At 45.4% G+C, this 18,551-nt stretch overlaps 1 protein-coding gene across 4 annotated transcripts in view; it reads left to right on the top strand.

The window, feature by feature from the left end:
* Nucleotides 1–18,551, top strand: part of atp2a3 (ATPase sarcoplasmic/endoplasmic reticulum Ca2+ transporting 3) — a 43,196-nt gene that overhangs the window by 20,535 nt on the left and 4,110 nt on the right. For 3 of the 4 annotated variants that reach the window (XM_031748092.2, XM_039618105.1, XM_031748094.2), the window contains 15 exons: nt 2,079–2,159; nt 2,311–2,396; nt 2,666–3,130; nt 8,095–8,183; nt 9,063–9,165; nt 10,234–10,365; nt 12,188–12,304; nt 12,406–12,624; nt 12,919–13,254; nt 13,990–14,210; nt 14,305–14,507; nt 16,687–16,772; nt 17,117–17,250; nt 17,706–17,823; nt 18,267–18,384. In XM_031748092.2, coding sequence (XP_031603952.1) covers nt 2,079–2,159; nt 2,311–2,396; nt 2,666–3,130; nt 8,095–8,183; nt 9,063–9,165; nt 10,234–10,365; nt 12,188–12,304; nt 12,406–12,624; nt 12,919–13,254; nt 13,990–14,210; nt 14,305–14,507; nt 16,687–16,772; nt 17,117–17,250; nt 17,706–17,823; nt 18,267–18,384 — 2,508 coding nt within the window. Of the gene's footprint in view, nt 1–2,078; nt 2,160–2,310; nt 2,397–2,665; nt 3,131–8,094; nt 8,184–9,062; nt 9,166–10,233; nt 10,366–12,187; nt 12,305–12,405; nt 12,625–12,918; nt 13,255–13,989; nt 14,211–14,304; nt 14,508–16,686; nt 16,773–17,116; nt 17,251–17,705; nt 17,824–18,266; nt 18,385–18,506; nt 18,541–18,551 lie in introns of all 4 variants that reach the window. The other variant, XM_031748093.2, reaches the window with a different exon arrangement.

Here is an 18,551-nt window from a genome sequence, read left to right as displayed (position 1 = left end):
CAGCACAGTTGTGATTTGCGCCTCCACTGGAACTTTCCTCTCTTTTTGACTTAACGAACCCACTGGCGGGGTCAGGTTGTCAGGAACTCCCAGGATTTACAGAGAACCCGAAGAGAAGGAAACCTGCAACGAGCCATTCCCAGGAACAAGTCACGGTTATCCTGCATGTCACCAGGGTGTTATGCAAGAATGTGAACACCGCCTCAGATCTGCATGTGTTGGGTTCTGATTTATTAAGACGGCTAACGATAAAAGCCAGACAAATATCAGATTTTTATAATGTATAAAAGCTGTATTAGGATTTACATTTCCCTCCTAGCACACAGAAAGTGTCTGTGGGAGGCTGTGGCAGTGAGGGGAGCAGGTCTGTGGGTGGGTGTTTGAAAAGTCTCTGTTTTCCTGCCCTCGGCCACCTGTAGCCCCCAGCCATCTCCCACACAAACACAACAACACACACGCTCTCCCACTCGTGTTCTCTCTGAGCCGTGTCGGAGGTGGAGAAAGGTATCTCCGTCCCATCGAGACAAAGGCCATCACCTCGAGTGTCAGAGCGCTGAACAAATGTCATGAAGAGATGATGGAAAAAAACGGCTCCAGAATTGTATCACTGCGACACCACTTTGAAAAGTGTAAGCGTGCTCGTACGACAGCAGAGCTGCTGCCTGGCGAGGGAAAGCGGGGACGGGGAGTCCTCTGTTTTGGTGCCGTTACCGTTGCAGTAGTGATAACTGAGCTGGCATTAATGAGTCACTTATTACACAAAGTAATGAGCAGCTCTTTCTTCTTCTCTCCTGCTGGAAGGAAACAACTGAAGGATATTACATCTGTCTGGAGTATTTGGAGCAGTTTCCCACTCCTCTGCTCTCAGATCATTGTCACTGACTGCATCAGACGATCCATTAATCACAAGTCTGCTCTGTTATTATGAAAATATTTCCATTAAATGTTCATTGTCAGGCTCTGACACAGAGGAAGTAATAACCATTTTGTTTTGGGGCGTTAGATACTTTTAATGCCCCGGCTATGAATTATGAGTTTAATATGCAGGCTTAATAAGCAGACTCGAGACCGTTGGAGAAGATGGAATTAATTTGACTGTTTAACGCAGGGTTCACGTGTGGTTTGTGTTTGAGGAAGTGCTGTGTTAGAGGAACAGAGAGAACATGGGAGAAGGAAATAATCAATCATTTTAAAACGGCAGCGTGACTCCATCAAGGTTGTATCGAGCTGTTTACCTGCGGCTGCAGCCCGAGCCTGGACTAAACCCACCGATGCTTCAGGATTCATTGTTTCAGCACGGACGTTAAATGGGGACGTAACTGAGTGTTCATCTGCAAAACACCGAAATGAGCAGAACTTGTTACCTGTTGTCTCTTTAACTGGTAAATGAATGAGTTCTCATGTGGCGCTTTTGCACTCTGAGCACTCGGTGCTTTATGCAACGTGCCTCATTCAGCACTTTTCTCTACATAAGTGCTTCCTGTCATTCACACACATCCCAGCTCCTCGGGGTTAGCATCTTGGCCAAATATCCTTCCACTAAGATGCTAATATTTGTCCTGCAGACCGGATCGAACCACCAACCTTCTGATTAGCAGATGACCCGCTGTACCTCCTGAGCTGCAGCCCCATCTCCCTTTACTGACGTGTGTATATTTACAGTAATTAACACTGCATCGATTATAGTAGTGTCAGGATTAAGGCTCCCTTGAACTGTCTTTCTGTGATGGAGCAGAATGAGAATCATTTTCAGGAGGACACGAGCAGATCAAGGTTTTCAAGTATTTAGAGAAATGAGCATTGAGCTGTACACAGGTGCTTCTTTCACAGGCTGTCATACAGGCACGTTTTTAACCCCTAAATGCTTTCTATAAACCGGTCACACACATCAGTGAATCGGTCGTCTTCTGATCAGCAGATGACCCGCTCTGAGCTGCAGCCACCCCCTTCAGTTATCTGTAACTCCTGATGGACTGATGTAAAACTGCTAACACAGGAAGTCGCTGTCTAAATGTAGCCCAACAGAGCTGCTTGCTTTTTTACATTTGATTTTAAATCTCTTAATATTTTTCTTTTAGTTGGTGACAAGGTGCCTGCTGACATCAGAGTGACCTCGATAAAGTCCACCACCCTGCGCGTGGACCAGTCCATTCTCACAGGTATTTATTATATCTCACCAGAAGCCACTTTCCATGGCTTCCCAATAACTGGTTGCAACCAAAGTTTCCATTGATGTTTTTCTCCTGGCTGTGTTTGCTTTGAAACACGGTCTGATGATCACCTCCGACCGTCTCGATTTGTTTTCTGTAGGAGAGTCTGTCTCTGTCATCAAACACACCGACCCTGTTCCTGATCCTCGAGCCGTCAACCAGGACAAAAAGAACATGTTGTTTTCTGTAAGAACCACTCGACTCATGCTTATCTTCAGCTTTCAAATCAAAAACTCATGTTGTCACAGACAAAGCTACATTAGTCCTTACATTTGGTCACGTAGTCAAATGCAGTTATGGCAATTATCAGATTATTTCACTTGTCTCGTGGCCAAACTCGCAGTAAGTGGCCATGTTGCTGTTTGTGAGCTGGTAGCAGAGTTTGTCTGTTTTCTCCCAGATGACGGCGGCTTTCTGCTAATTTCCCTGTGCGTATGTCTCTGTCCTTCTCTCAGGGCACAAACATTGCTGCCGGTCGTGCCATAGGTGTCGTCGTTGCTACGGGTGTCTCGACAGAGATCGGGAAGATCCGTAATCAGATGGCGTCGACGGAGCAAGAGAAGACACCGCTGCAGCAGAAGCTGGACGAGTTTGGCCAGCAGCTCTCAAAGGTCATCTCCCTGATCTGCGTGGCTGTGTGGGTCATCAACATCGGCCACTTTGGAGACCCGGTCCACGGGGGCTCCTGGGTTCGAGGGGCCATCTATTACTTTAAAATTGCCGTGGCCCTGGCAGTGGCCGCCATCCCCGAGGGCCTGCCGGCCGTCATCACCACCTGCCTGGCCCTCGGCACGCGTCGCATGGCCAAGAAGAACGCCATCGTCCGGAGCCTGCCGTCTGTGGAGACCCTGGGCTGTACCTCCGTTATCTGCTCTGACAAGACGGGAACCCTCACCACCAACCAGATGTCTGTGTGCAGAGTAAGTGACAAACGGTCCTCTCTGTGCACGTCTCAGTCCCGATCCCTCCCTTGCTTCAGGCGTCCCAGGTTTACGCCGAGCACTGAGGCACGCCTCCAACTGTCGAATGCTGCAGAAGGAAATGAAAATCTTCTGTGACGATATTCCTTCTGACTGAGATTTCTTAAACTCAGCCAAAGTGCACAGTAGAGTATTTAATTTCCACCTTCTATCATAGGCCCCGGCACTTCTGGGCCTTCCCTCTCAAAAAATGTTATCCAGGTGAATACTTTGTGGGATTGTTGCTGCCAGTCTGTGCAATCCTGATCTTTTGTCTCTCTTTTCCCCCTCTGAGGTTTTCTTTTCATGCACGTGGAACTTAAAGAATGCTGAGAAATCCCTGTGGTGTCGTAATGTTTGCCTCCGTTTGGCAGATTCGAGATAGCAGCTGGCAGGAGCAGCACAGGCTGGCGTGACCTAGCGGCACCCAGAGCGGTCTGTTAGCGCTCGCATGAGCAGTGAAGGGTTCAAAATGTCACCTGAACAAACACAATGACCTGAACCTTTCTCTAGCTTTCAGTATACGTGATAAACACTGAAAGATTTTATCCACTGTTCACAATTCACAAGTACTTGTATGGTGCATAGCCTCACCCTTCCCTTTGTCTGTTAGCGTGTGTGTGCGTGTGTGTGTGTGTGTGTGTGTGTGTGTGTGTGTGTGTGTGTGTGTCGCTTGCTAACCGACTTTGCTGTAAGCACAGAGTAAATGCCAGCACTGCTGTTTGACTTGGCTCCTGGTTAGAGCTCTGCACACATGCACACCCTTATCTCAGTTAACACCTCTTGTCCTCACGATCTCACCACAATGATGACCTTCATTAGGGGAATTGATTGCTTTGCATTAATTCAAAGTATTGATCAAAAAATGCTCGTGACACTTTTATTTATCTTGGGAAAAAAGCTTAATGGTGTCCTAAGAATAATGCAACAGGCAAATAACAACAAAAATGAAGGGAACCGATAGTCAGGTTGGACCCATGGAGGTCCACGTCAGGACAAGAAGAGCTCGGCTCTTTATGATAGCTGGAGATGCTATCGATCAATAAGATGCACTCCTGAAATGCTGCTCTATAAATATCCCAACAGGATGACTTCCTATAGGCAGGAAATGGAAAAGCAACAGTAGCTGCTGTATAATCTGTGTCTCTGTGAATTCCTTTCTACTTCAAAATGGCTTCAGAGCCGACTCTCTGTTCTTGTTGTACGAACGCTCGCCCCTCCTTTCTCCACGAGTCGACGTGGAGCGTCTGAGTGATTAATGCGTAGCTGCAGGGAGTTCCCTCTGGCAGCAGGGACAAGGAGGAGTGATCTCACCACAACCCTGAAATCCTCTCAGGCAGAAAAGGAGCGAGGCAGGCAGACGTTGGTAAATATTGACCTTGTGCTTCCACCTATACTCCCCTGCTTGCTGCTCTCAGCTCTCTGCCGTGAGATAAGGAACATACACATTTGTGTTCTCGCAAAGACGAGTCAAGCTTCCGCTTTGCAGGGTTTTTTTCTTTTTTGCACCACGATGTTTCCTGGTGACAGGTCCGCTTCATATTTAGCTTCACTTTCCCCCCTTCGTGGTGCTTGTATGCTGAACCGCCAAGACTGCCTCGGTCTGTTTTTTTTATGCTTTCTGTGCGTCACCATTTATACTCTGGTGTTTGCTCAGGCGTATCCATCTGTGCTTATTCCTGTACTGGTCTCCAGCCAGTGGCCCTGATAATGCCATGTGTCTCCCTGGCCTCGGGGGTATCCCCATATCAGCAGGATTTCCAGGGATTCCCCTCTGCATCCTGACGTTATACCTCTGTTTTCCCTCCTCTCTCTCTCACACTGGCACGCACTAAAAAGCCTTTCACAAATGCACCACGCACATAAACAGGGCTGCTCACCATTCATCCCCATGCAAGCTCAGAGGAAATGAGTATGGAAAAAAACTTTTGATACTGGTGGATCACACTGTGCCGTGTTTCCTTGGAGACCACAGCGGATCAGATCGTGAGTGAAAACTGACCACGGATGAAAGAGCAACCTCATTTTATTCCTTCGCCTCTGCTTTGTGAAAGTTATTGTGTCGCTCTGTGCTCATTGTTGATTTATTACAGAAGAAAGGAACACGAAGTCTGACGGCTGACCTTTGTGAAATAAAGAAGTGAACAGAAGGTCAGAGCTGTTTAAAGGGCATTACCTCCCAAAATGAAATGGAAAATCTTGGAATAACAAGTTAAAAAAACAAAAGATCCCACTTTTTAAACAACAGTGTTGTATAAACCCGGCTAAAGGTTTTAGCTGCTGTAACAGGACCGCACTGTTAACTGTAATACAACTGTTGGATCAGGGTACAGTGCGGCCAGATGAATAGTCGGTCCTTCACAGTCACTGCAAAAATGCAGCAGGGCAAAGCAAAAAGATTCCCTTTACAAACTGTAGTTGGAGGTTTGCAGCCTGCTGTCTGCAGCTTTTAAACCCAGCAGCCCTCCTCCTGGTTCCCATACCAGGAGTGGTGATTGAAACAGTCATAAAAAGGTTTCCAACTAACAGCCACCCAGTGTTTCACCAGAATAAGCATTTAGACCAGGGGTCCCCAATCCCAGTCCACGAGGGCCGGTGTCCCTGCAGGTTTTAGATCTCACCCTGGGTCCACACACCTGAATCACCTGAAGTGTGTGTGTGTGTGTGTGTGTGTGTGTGTGTGTGTGTGTGTGTGTGTGTGTGTTGCTTTTTCCAGCCATCCACAGTTGATTAAAACTCAGCTTCAGTGTCGCTTTCTTAAATGTTGCTGCTCATTTACTTCAATGAAGAAAATGTCAGCAGTGTCGACTGGATCCAAGAAAATAAATTAAAAAAAATATATAAAATTATAGATGCGCCCATCATGAGCACCAGTGTTCCTCACTGGTTCGAGCTGATTTGACACTGCATGCTCCATCACATGATAAAGGTAAAGGCCACCCTGCCCACAGTCACTGAGTGGACAGTGATGCAGGAGGCAGCGAAATCCAACAAAAAGGAAGCTTTTAATGCTGATATCTGAATCCAACATGACAAAGTCCAAAAGCAAACATGAGTCCAGGACTGTTTCTCGTAGTCTTTCTCAGACTGCCTTTTAAAGAGGAGGTGCCCCCTGCTGGCCAGGAGTTTAAAAGAAGGTTAAAGGCAGCTTTGACCAGGGTTACCCTTCAGAACCAAAGAGCTACATGTGAAGTCTGTGGGCCACTGAGTAAATGTACCACTCTGTTGTCATGGAGAGTTTTTAAGGGGATAATAGCTTAAGTATAAAAACTGAACTTTTATGCAAACAACGGCGGTCTCCTCTCAGGTGAAGTCTGCCGCTGATCAAGAGCTCCTTTGAGACTAATCGGTGGGTTTAAGTCAGCGACTCGTACACGCTCGCAGTTACAGGAGAATCGAGAGGGAAGAAAAGTACTTGTACTGTCTCCTACTTTAACTTGACTTCTTTTCCATCAGTTCACTACAGCGTGTTTCGTAACCGTGACCGATAAAGCCAACTGCAACTCCCGTGTTGCTTGCATGTGTAGAGAAACAAAAAATTGGAGAAAGGAGTGCCAGTATGGTGCAGACGCCGGGATACAGTAGGTGGTGATGTTTCTGGATCACAGCAACACTTGATAAACAGGCTCCTCGTTTATCAAATTGGGCTTTTTTTCTTGTTTGTGTTTTAGCCTTAAAGACTTCCTGTTTACAGCCAGTATTTACTTTTTACTGCTTTAATATGTTCAGTACGTTTCTGCTTTGCCTTGATGGTGGCTAATTTTAGCCTAATGTACTTTGTAAATGCCATTACTAAGTTACTTCACCAGCACACTTCTCTGTTCCGGCTACTTTCACACTATAGTCTAATATTTATAGTTATATCCCAGTCGTTAGCAGCCAGCTGCTAATCAAGTGCAGTAGATTAGTTGATCAGCAGCAGGCGATCGCCTCTGTGCATCTATAAAAGGAGAAGCTTTGGCAGTTTGCCGGCATGAAGCATTTAGGTGTGTGTTAACACAATGCAACGAACTTCCCGGGAGTTGACGTCCCAGCAAATTCACCTGAAGCTCAGACCACACAGTTTTCACTGAAACTGCATTTTAAAAAAAGCCCAAGAGCTACAGACTCTGCAGGCCTCAGCATGTTAGATGTTAAAGTTTACAACAGTGCAGTCAGAAAAAAGCCTGAACAAGTACGGCTTGGTTGGAAGGGTTTGGAAGCCGACTCGCTGTAGAAAGAACACGACAGTGCGTCTGAACAAACCGCGAGGCTCCTGGAACAACGTCTGCACATATGAGACCAAAGAGTCTGAACAGCCAAACACAGCATATCAGCACAAACGCCTCAGCAACTGTGCATGAGACAGAAAAGGGAAAGAATCAAAGCGTTGCAATGGTCCACGCCAGGTCCGTGTATGTAATCGGTTCCCAGGTTGCCTCCAATGCATTCACCTGAAACTTCAGTACGAGTCGGGGATCACCTGAGCCACAGCCGACCAATTACAGTTCAGCTACATTTCTTGATTGTGATGCGACTGAAAGTTTCCTTAAAGCAGGAGTGTGACTGCTTTGTGCTTTCAGTGTGTCTGTGCGCTGTTGTTCACGTTAAGTCACGTGTCCGTTATTTTAGTGAGCTATTGGAGTTTGTTCACTCAGTTTTCGTCTTTTCCGTTCTTACACTTATCACCAGCCGGTTTCTAATTATCTTCTATCAGCTCAAAACTGCATTTTGGTCCACAGGACCTCATCAGTGGGTTGGATCCAATTAGCTACTGAAAATATGAAATAATATTTTTTTTTACTGCTCCAAAATCGGGCAGATTCACACAATTTGAGCCGTCATGATCTTTTACAGCAGTGGACAGCTGCAAAACGAGGAGCAGCCACAGTTGTAACTGGCTAAAGGTCCCACCTCTCTTTGCTTTGGTCTTTTTCTCTCTCCAGATGTTCATCCTAGACAAGGTGGAGGACTCCAGCTGCACCCTGCACGAGTTCTCTATAACTGGTTCTACGTATGCCCCTGAGGGACAAATGTGAGTACCACCGTTCTGGATTTATTACTTGATTTGCCTGTGTGCTTTAATAACTCATTACATGGAAAATGTTTGCCGTTAAGCCTTCCAGATTTTATTTTACCAGCAGATTCTACAGCGAATGCAAAACAAGTTAAAGAGCCACTCCCTCTCCTTTCCCAGCTCCCCCTTTCTTCTAAACCAGATAAAACATAAATGCAATAAATCGATGTGCTCTGAGATTTGATACGCCGTCAGTTTGCAGTAATATTTTGAGTAGCTTTGCTTCAGTTGGTGCCACAGCATAAAAACAGCGAGCAGTCCCAGTTGGTTGTGGTACAGCATATATAGATTTAATTATATATGACCCATAAGTCTCAGTTGTACTTAACTCCCATTAAGCGCCTTAATGATCGACTATTGTTAATGTAAACTTGGACAAACTGATTTTTGACCCTTTTTGACGTCGCCTGTGACACTTTTGAAATCTCAGAGATGTAAACTGTGCAGCAGTGAAGGTAGGTGGCCTCTGAGCACAAGCAGACAAGGGCAGGGTGTTGCGGTTCATTGTATATACATGCTGTTTGTTTCACTGTTTGCTGACTACATCGCTCTGACTCTGGATGAACCTACGGTTTCATAACAGCAGCGTGTGGGTTACTGTGTGGGAGCTTGGCTAGCAACGGTTGCAGTCTCTACTGGGAAGAGATCCATGGTTGTCATGCAATGAGCACACACACACACACACACACACACACACACACTCCTTACTGCTGTCCCAGCACTGTTTCTCCATCAGCTGTGGACCGTGAACCCCATTCATGGGTATTGGTGAGATTGCCGTGTGTGCAGTGGAGCGAACTGTGACGTTTTGTGTGTGTGTGTGTGTCGTTCTTTCAGACTCAAAGACAACAAGCCTGTCCAGTGTGGAGACTATGATGGACTTATGGAGTTGGCCACTGTGTGCTCGATGTGCAATGATTCTTCACTGGACTATAACGAGGTCATTAGCACACACTTTGAACACTTTTAAGCTCCAAACAGATCCATCGGTCTAACTTTCTACGTAGAATTACACAAATGATATTTTTCATAAATATTAGCCCTTAAATACACACACACTGCTTTTTTTGCTTTTTTCCCTTTTTTCCCAACTGAGCTAATTTTACTCTGGTGTATGATCTCTTTTCTCTGGTTTGAATTGCTTTTCTCACCTATTTGTCATCGCCATGGTATCATGGTAACCATGCTGAGGATAGAGGCCAGGCATACAGCACTTCTAAACTCCAACGTATCCTCCACAGACAGTCTGCTTCTGTTCTCATAAATGGCTGTTTGTCCGCTAATTTTGTACACTTTGAATAAAGAGTCTGATTGAGCCAAACCAGGAGAGAGACAAGAGAGTTGCAGAGGAGCCAATGCTGGAGGGGAGCGAGGTGTTAAATTCCCGTCTACAGCCAGTCGCACAAGCAAATGATGTGCGATGTGCCGTTACTGCTTCATCTTGACTGCCGGCTTACTGCTGGCGAGGGCAAGCCACTTTGCATGCATGACTCAAACGCTATGGTGGAGGTCGTGGCGAATGACTTGCAGATATCCTTTCAGCATGTTTGTCCAGTCAGTCTTGAGCTATTTTGACTCCATGGAAACGAACATGAAGCCACAGAAGTGTCTGCTTCTAAAGCAGTTGGCCACAAATAGTTAACATTTAATGCTTGTAGTAAACACAAGTGTACCAAATGTTGAACTTTTTCAGTTTCATTCAATGCTTTTTATATTCATTTGGCGCCAAACCCCAACAACAACAGTCACCATAAGATAAAGACCCTCAATAATACAGAGAAAACCCAACAGTCGGATGAATCCCGACAAGCACTTTGGTGACAGTGGGAAGGAGAAATTCCCTTTTAACAGGAAGAAACCTCCACAGACCCAGGCTCAGGGAGGGGCGGGGCCATCTCCCGTGACCAGTTAGGGGTTAGGAGAGGGAGATGGAACAAAAAACAAAAACAAAAACCAGTCCAAGGAAGAGCTGATCAATGTGTTTTGATGAATTTCTTCTCTCTCGCAGGCCAAAGGGGTTTATGAGAAGGTGGGTGAGGCCACAGAAACAGCTCTCACCACCTTGGTCGAGAAGATGAATGTCTTCAAGACGGATCTGTCTGGACTCACCAAGGTGGAGCGTGCCGGTGCCTGCAACTCAGTAAGTTGCCCCTGCCACATGATCCTAATGTGCATTTAAAGACGAGTACTGCTGCATACGAGAAGCAAACATGGTGGTTTAATAGTCAGCTGTGTGAAGTCTTGCTGACATGAGATGAAACAAGTAAGAAGAGCTGAGCTAACCAGACCTCAGCAGGTTTCTCTTCATTTCTGCTTAAGGCTGTTTAAGCTTGATTTCCTACTCAAACTGTAGACCTGATATCAAACTCACAAGCAGTGCGGCTCCTTCCTGCCTCTGTGCAACTTTTGGCGTGTTCTTAAGAACACGTCTGACACGATACAAACTTCATAGGCTTCTTACGGCTCAGTGCTCCATATGGAGTAGATGATCCAATTAGATTTTGGAGCAGACGTTTGCATGAATTTCCATATTGATGAGGGGACGTGGGTTTCCCAAAAACCTCACACTTTAAGTCAGTTTTAGGCTGACTCCAGATGTGTAGACCAGATGACTTTTTAGGGACCTTTCTGTTTTATAGTAATAAAGAAGAACAGATATTACCCTGTAAGTAGTATTGACAGCACATTACTTTTTTCAAGGCAGTCAACCCAAATTTTTTTCAATTAATTATGTATTCATTTATTGGAGTGTGCCCATTGTGAGTCAGACAGGTGAGCTAATCAGTGGACTGGTCTTTAAATGTCCAGTCAAAGATTTGTACGTTTTGGAAACATAAAAAAAACTCCTGCAGATGCAACATCTGCGGACTTCTGTAATTACACTGCTGCACTGCCTATGAGGAGCCTGCTTATAACATTGTGCCACGTCATATATATGATGACGATGAGTCAGCAGGTAAGGATGAAGTGTCCCACACAAGGACGACCCATTTATTTAAAAAAACAAAAAACGATAGTTGATGATCAACAAATGTTTGACTTCAGGGTGTGAGTGTTTGCTTGTGAGTCTAAAAAAAGTCACACACACACACACACACACACACACACACACACACACACACACAGACAAATATTTAACAGCTTTGCATAAAGCTAATCTAAACTTAACAACAGCAAACAGCAGAGCTCATTACAGGGTTTTATTTTCCTTTTAACTGTAACTCTGAAACGAGCTCCTGCACGGTCTTGGTTAATAGATGGATAAATGTGAACTGTTACTTTACAATAGCAGGAATCTGCAGAAAGTTTTAGATGAGATGATCTTAAATTTCTCACATACAGAGTTAGAGAGCCGAAGAAAGAGGCAGAAAATATGTGTGCCAAACTCTGTTTGATAGAGAGAAGAGGTTTGTCACACTCATGGATTTCAACATCCGTCAGCTGTTAGAAGCCGTGTCTGTGTGTGTGTGTGTGTGTGTGTGTGTGTGTGTGTGTGTGTGTGTGTGTGTGTGTGTGTGTGTGTGTGTGTGTGTGTGTCTGTGTGCACCACAGTCATCTGGCTGAATCAGTACACACTCTGACTCTAGAGGGACACCTACTGGTAGAACAAGACTTGACATGCAGGGTTGGTTTTAGGTGGATTCTTATGTTCCTGAGTAACTCTGCTCTTCTTTAGCTCGTCTTTACAATCACAGTTTGATGATTTTTGCACAGCTGTTATTGCCAGCCACCCTCATACAGGTCCATTGTCATTAAACACCAGCGGCAGAAGCCAGACATCCTGCCGAGGTGGTTGATTGCCATCCTTCAGCTGTCAGCAGCTCAGCCAAACCTCTCAGTCAGCCACCAGGAACACATCTAGTTAGCTCAGTCTCTGGCTCTTTGTCACTTTATCCCCCCCCTCTTCTTTTTCTGCATTTTCTTCTGCCATGTCAGCATTTGCCCTCTTTTTCATCTGTCAGGTTATCAAACAGTTGATGAAGAAGGAGTTCACCCTGGAGTTCTCTCGTGACCGCAAGTCCATGTCTGTCTACTGCACCCCTGTCAAGCCCGGGTCCCAGAGCAAGATGTTCATCAAGGCATGGTTGAATAACACGAACTCAGATAAACACAAATTTCATTTCATTTGAACCATTTTTTTTAATGTTCTTCTTTTGCCAATTGCATTGTGTCCCCTCAGGGTGCGCCCGAGAGCGTGATCGAGCGGTGCGAGTATGTACGGGTGGGAAACAGAAAGGTGACGCTGACACCAGCCGTGCGCGACCAGCTCATGTCTAAGATCAGAGAATGGGGGACGGGCAAGGACACCCTGCGCTGCCTGGCGCTGGCTACGCACGATACTCCACCACGCAAGGAAAACATGGAGCTGGAAAATTCCAGCAAGTTTGTAGAATATGAGGTACGCCATAAGATTTCTCTATCCAAACATCACAGCTTAGAAGTCCTTTTCTTCCCACATTTAATTGAAATAGGCTTTGTTAAGTTTAATGAGACGATTGGGTACTAGTTTGCGTAGTAGTAGTAGTACTTAGTACTTTCTACACTTTCTACACACTTGTTCTTCGCTCCAATAGTTTCTTTGTTGTTTAGGAAGAATTTGGATCTGATGTTTTTTGGCAGCAGTAACAGAAAGGTGTCCCTGATGTGGTCCTGCGTAAACTAACCACCCTGACGCTGTTTGTTTTCCGTGTAGCTGGGGCTCACATTTGTTGGCTGTGTGGGCATGCTCGACCCACCCAGGAAGGAAGTGATCGGTTCAGTGAAACTGTGCAACGAGGCAGGTATCCGTGTTATCATGATCACAGGGGACAACAAGGGCACGGCCGTGGCCATCTGCAGACGGATCGGCATCTTTGGAGAGGACGAGGACGTGACGGGAAAGGCCTATACAGGCCGCGAGTTTGACGATCTACCGCAGGAGGCGCAGAGAGAAGCCGTCAAACGGGCACGGTGCTTTGCCCGCGTTGAGCCGGCTCACAAGTCCAAGATCGTCGGATACCTGCAGTCGTTTGACGAGATTACAGCCATGGTAAGGAAAACTAACCCCGTACAAGTAACACACCTGCGTGTTCCAGCATCTTTTTGTGGCAGTGGCACAGCACTGCTGCCTTTCTCCTTCCTGTAGCCATTCGCTGTTTGAATGACTTGTCAAAGATGCATGAGGAGAAGCCAGTGAGGCATGACATGTTCCAGGTCTCTGTGAGGCTGCTCTCTCAGACGCCGCTATCACAAACTGTCATCTCCGGTCCGCTCGGCTGCTTCCTATCTGACACGCGTCTCAGAAGAGAAGATGATCCGCGGGAGGGAAACAACAATATCACCATTTGCCCGTCAGACTCACTTCACCATTCACGGCAGTCTGAAGCTGCTTTCAGGCCCTGCCTCGACAGATAAATATCGCTCCTGCACAGCTTTAGTTTAATCCCGTCATGGTGTGAAAAGATAATGAGCCTTTGCACAGTGAGTTAGAGTCGTTGCTAGTTAAACTTGGGCCTCCTGAGCGAGTCATCCTTCATGAAAAATGAGTGTGGGCTCGGTATTTGAGAGTGGACTTGTTCTTTTCTGACATACATGTACTGTCACAGTGTTGGACACTCTGATGGCCAAGTTTCAATGCTCAGCTTATATCTCTAAGTAAGGACCATTTAAGGATAAGCAAGTCTTATTGAGAGACACTTTTTAATGAACGATACTGTTGACGTTTCCTTTAGTGCCCCTCTGTTCTTTGACACGTAATAATCCAGGTATTTCCTCCTGGTTGCAGACAGGTGATGGTGTGAACGATGCCCCGGCCTTGAAGAAGGCAGAGATCGGCATCGCCATGGGATCCGGTACAGCTGTGGCAAAGTCAGCATCTGAGATGGTGCTGTCTGACGACAACTTCTCCACCATCGTGGCTGCTGTGGAGGAGGGCAGAGCCATCTACAACAACATGAAGCAGTTCATCAGATACCTCATCTCCTCAAACGTGGGAGAAGTCGTGTGGTGAGACAAGAGCGCAGTGAGACGCAGCTGCCGGGCAGGGGACTGTCTTTGTGTGCGGCTGACGTTTGTGGGTCTCTCCTGTTTCTGTCTGCAGCATCTTCCTGACAGCCATCCTGGGTCTGCCCGAGGCTTTGATTCCAGTCCAGCTGCTGTGGGTTAACCTGGTGACCGATGGCCTGCCTGCCACCGCCCTGGGCTTCAACCCCCCAGATTTGGACATCATGGATAAACCACCCCGCAACCCTAAGGAGCCACTCATCTCTGGCTGGCTCTTCTTTAGATACCTGGCCATTGGAGGTATTATTCACTCAGACGTGAATAAATGATTGTGCAGTTGTCACTATGTGGGGTGGTATGGTGATGCAGTGGTTAGCACCGTCACCTCACAGCAAGAAGGTCCTGGGTTTGAATCCAGTCAGGGTTCTTTTAGTCTCTCGGTGCATGGGTACCGGGTACTCCAGCTTCCCTCCACGGTCCAAAGACATGCATGAGTTAACATTAACTGGTGATTCTAAATTGTGACTGGTTGACTGTGTCTGTGTGTTAGCCCTGCTGATTGGCTACCTGTCCAGGGCGTCACGCTCCTCTCGCCCAATAACAGCTGAGACAGACTCCAGGCTTCTCCTTCTCCAGTGGAAGAAAACAGATGTGTGGCTGAACGGCCTAATGATGACCAGTATTTGATTATGTTGGATGACAGTTCATAGATAAAGCGAAAATAGCTTTAAATGCAAATTTACTGCAAGAAGAGAGTAAAAAAGACACTTCATATTTAAACGATGTGTCAGCATTTAACTCCAGCCCATCTGGATATGATGCTGTGGTACTGTTACTGTGGCAGCTGCCAGTCCTGCTGCTGATCACCATAGCTGTCTAAATCAGTAAAGGGTAAGAAAACAGTGCGTAAAGTGCCACGCCCATATTTGCTTGCTCTTGTTGGAAACACTTTTAGAAAATGTCACTTTGATCGAATTGCAGGTGCTACATGTGAATGTTATATGCATGTGGAATTACAACAAATGAAGTGTGACATGAATGCAGAATTATGTATATAAATAACATCAGTGCCTGATACTAGGTACAGTATAGTATATATAGTATATGCCAGATTATTTTCACATACAGGCTTTAATGAACCTAATTAATCTCCTAAACAGGGCTGTCCAAAGAGCTTCTGTGCACCTGCGCCCCTTTTTTTAAATCTAAGAGCAGAACAACTTGATGCATTTTCTAACACTTTATCGATGGTAATTTAGTTAACGTCGATAATTTTCCGCACTAAAATCGACAGTGCGCCTTGTGTATGAATTCTGGTTGTGCTTACTCACCTCAAACCATTTTATGTGGGACGCATAACGACTTTGCTAAGCTATGAAGCCGCACCGCTTGATGGATTGTTGGAGCATTACAGCTACCGTAGTCAGGAGCCTCGCGGAGTAATCTGGGTCCTAAACTCATCAGCTTCAGGTCCCAAAGTCAAACGAACACTGCGGCATCACTGAGAGGAAAAAACTGTCTAAATTCTTTCATCTTTAATAAAATGATCAGCGTTGATGCTTTAACAGGTGTAACAATTAAGTTTAACATCCAGGCATCCATGAAAACAGGATTTATTACATTTAACAGAGTTAGCAGTTAGCAGGAAGTTAGCTTGCTAGCTTCCACCTAAACATGATATAGCATGTTCTGAGAGATTTCTGAAACATTCAAACTACAGCTCTGCTATCACTTCCAACATAAATGAAGAAAGGAAACTAAACAGCAGTGACGTTTGTAGGGTTACTGAAGTTGGGCTAGCTGGTATATAATGATGTGCTACGTGATAACTAGCGACACAGCTATGTTAGCATAGCATAAACACAGTGAAGCTGGAGGATGAACGCTAACTTTTTTCCACTCGATAAAAGTTAACGTGAGGGTTCCTGATGGTTAGGGACAAATGCAATCACATGGCAGGATGCTGTAAACGGACCAAACTTCAGTCAGGAGAACAACTGAGATAATCCATCCACAATAAGAGGTTAGTCATTAATATACTGCAACAACATGGGAATAGAGCAGCTGTGATAGAATTCAGCATTAATGAATCAATGGTACAGAAGTGGAGGAAGCAAGAAGAATGAGTTGAATAAAGTTTGACTTATCTGAGTGTTTTGTTTTGCTTACTGCTCCTTATAATCCGGTGCGCCTTATGGGTCCGAAACGGTGGCTGTCAGTAGGCCTAGCATCTTTTGTGGGTTTTTTTTTCTAATCAGTCACTCATGCCAGCATGTTTATTTTCCTGAACAGCTTCTCCTTTGTAAGGTTATTACATTTTATTCTTAGCACACTGAATAACTGTAACCTTACACTTTGTCTGTATAATATTAAATTTGTGACTTTGCGTCTATCAATATCTGGCTGTGTCTCACAGATAAGAAACGGCATCTCTTGTTTGTGTATATAAATATAAATGTATGTCTGTGTTTTCTTGCAGGATATGTGGGTCTGGGAACAGTGAGTGCAGCCACATGGTGGTACCTGTTTGATGAGGAGGGCCCACAAGTGTCTTTCTATCAGCTGGTGAGTTGAAAAACAGAGTTTATCTGACGTAGCTCCTGCCCTAGGAGAACATGAGCTGTATTGTTTCCTGTAATACTGTTTACCCCACCTCTATGCATTCTTTTCATTTGCTGCTGTTTGATGCAGTAACGTTTGATGATCCCAGCAGCGGACAGGCATAGAAAGAGAATTAAGATTTCTGTGGATTGATTGCATGCAGAGCTGAAATGAAGCCAGGGTTTGGCAGCTGCCCCCCACCCAATCTGAGCCGAGTCCCATCAAACCAGGTCGCAGAGGTCCTGGTGGCATCCTGTCAACACACATGCACGAGTGCACGCTAACCCCGCCTGTCTCTCTCTTCACAGCGACATTTCATGCAGTGCACTGAGGACAACCCCATGTTCAAAGAAATAGACTGCGAGGTGTTTGAATCTCGCTACCCCACAACCATGGCGCTGTCTGTGCTGGTCACCATCGAAATGTTCAACGCGCTCAACAGGTCAGTCGGCTTCAGAGCTGATGTCAGAGTAAACAAGCCTTAAATGTCACAAACGTCAGAAATTTACTCAAAGAAAGCGACGCTGTCATTCAACGAGACAGAGCTCCCTTTGAGGAAGAATGATGCGTGCAAACATCAGCTCCGTTCACTGTTTGAAGGACTGATTTTTGTTTTTATATCCTCCACCTGGTGAATGTGCTTAACCGCACATCTTAAGAAGAGAAATGACACTTTATTGAACAGAGCTATGAAGGGCCATTAGCTCTGTTTTGAAAGAAATGCACGTCCAACTTGACGAGGTCTGATCACCACAGATGGAGTCCAAAGATGGTCCAGCCTAACACGGGCACATCTGTTAATTTTCATGCAGCTTGCTGGAATATTTTCATCAGTTGTTTTTTTTTTGCAACATGAAATGTTAGCATGTTTTCATCTATTTAAACTTCTCTCTACAGTTTGTCTGAGAACCAGTCCCTGCTCAGGATGCCTCCCTGGGTCAATATTTGGTTGCTGGGAGCGATCATCCTCTCCCTCTCCCTCCACTTCTTAATCCTCTACGTCGAGCCTCTGCCAGTGAGTACACAGGACACGCAGCTGTTTGAGCTTTTTAAAAAAACCGCTGCACGCTAATAATCCTCAGCACTGTATCGTGGCCTAGATTCACAAGCTGTGTTTTATGAGGCTGATTCTTTTGCCAGTGATGACACAACTTGTCTGTCGTCTGCAAAAAAAAGTAGGATGGCGCTGTAAGTCTAATGTAATGCAACAGCCAAATGAAACTATATGTAGGTAAATTCATAGCTAGCGTCATGCAAAAAGCAAATACAGAAATGCTGTGAGTCAGACAGAAGGTGTTAATAAAGGTTTGCATGGCTCCATTTGATTGTTTTCTTGCAGGCTGATGTCTTTGTGGTCTGCATTTTTCAAAATAGTTACAAAATATTAAGCTCGCATGTTAGAAAAGGCTTCTGCTGCAGCTTTGTCAACATCATCGTCTGATTTCTCTTGTCCTTCAGCTCATCTTCCAGGTGACCCCTCTGCGTTGGTCCCAGTGGACTGTGGTCCTGAAGATTTCCTTCCCAGTCATCCTACTGGATGAGGCTTTGAAATATTTATCCAGGAACCATCTGGAAGGTATGTTAAGCCTTACTGGCCCGGTTTTTAATTTAATAAGCAATTTTTTTAAATTAATAAACGAATCTATCTAACGATGCTTGTTCTGCTCTTTTTCCTTCTCTTCTGCATTTCTAAATCAGCCTAAACTCTTTTAGTCTCACCTTCTGTAAAAAGGTACTTGACTT

Source organism: Oreochromis aureus, linkage group 10 (genome assembly GCF_013358895.1).
Source record: "Oreochromis aureus strain Israel breed Guangdong linkage group 10, ZZ_aureus, whole genome shotgun sequence".
NCBI classification, from domain to species: Eukaryota; Metazoa; Chordata; class Actinopteri; order Cichliformes; family Cichlidae; genus Oreochromis; species Oreochromis aureus.
This window is presented reverse-complemented; position numbering and strand designations above follow the sequence as displayed.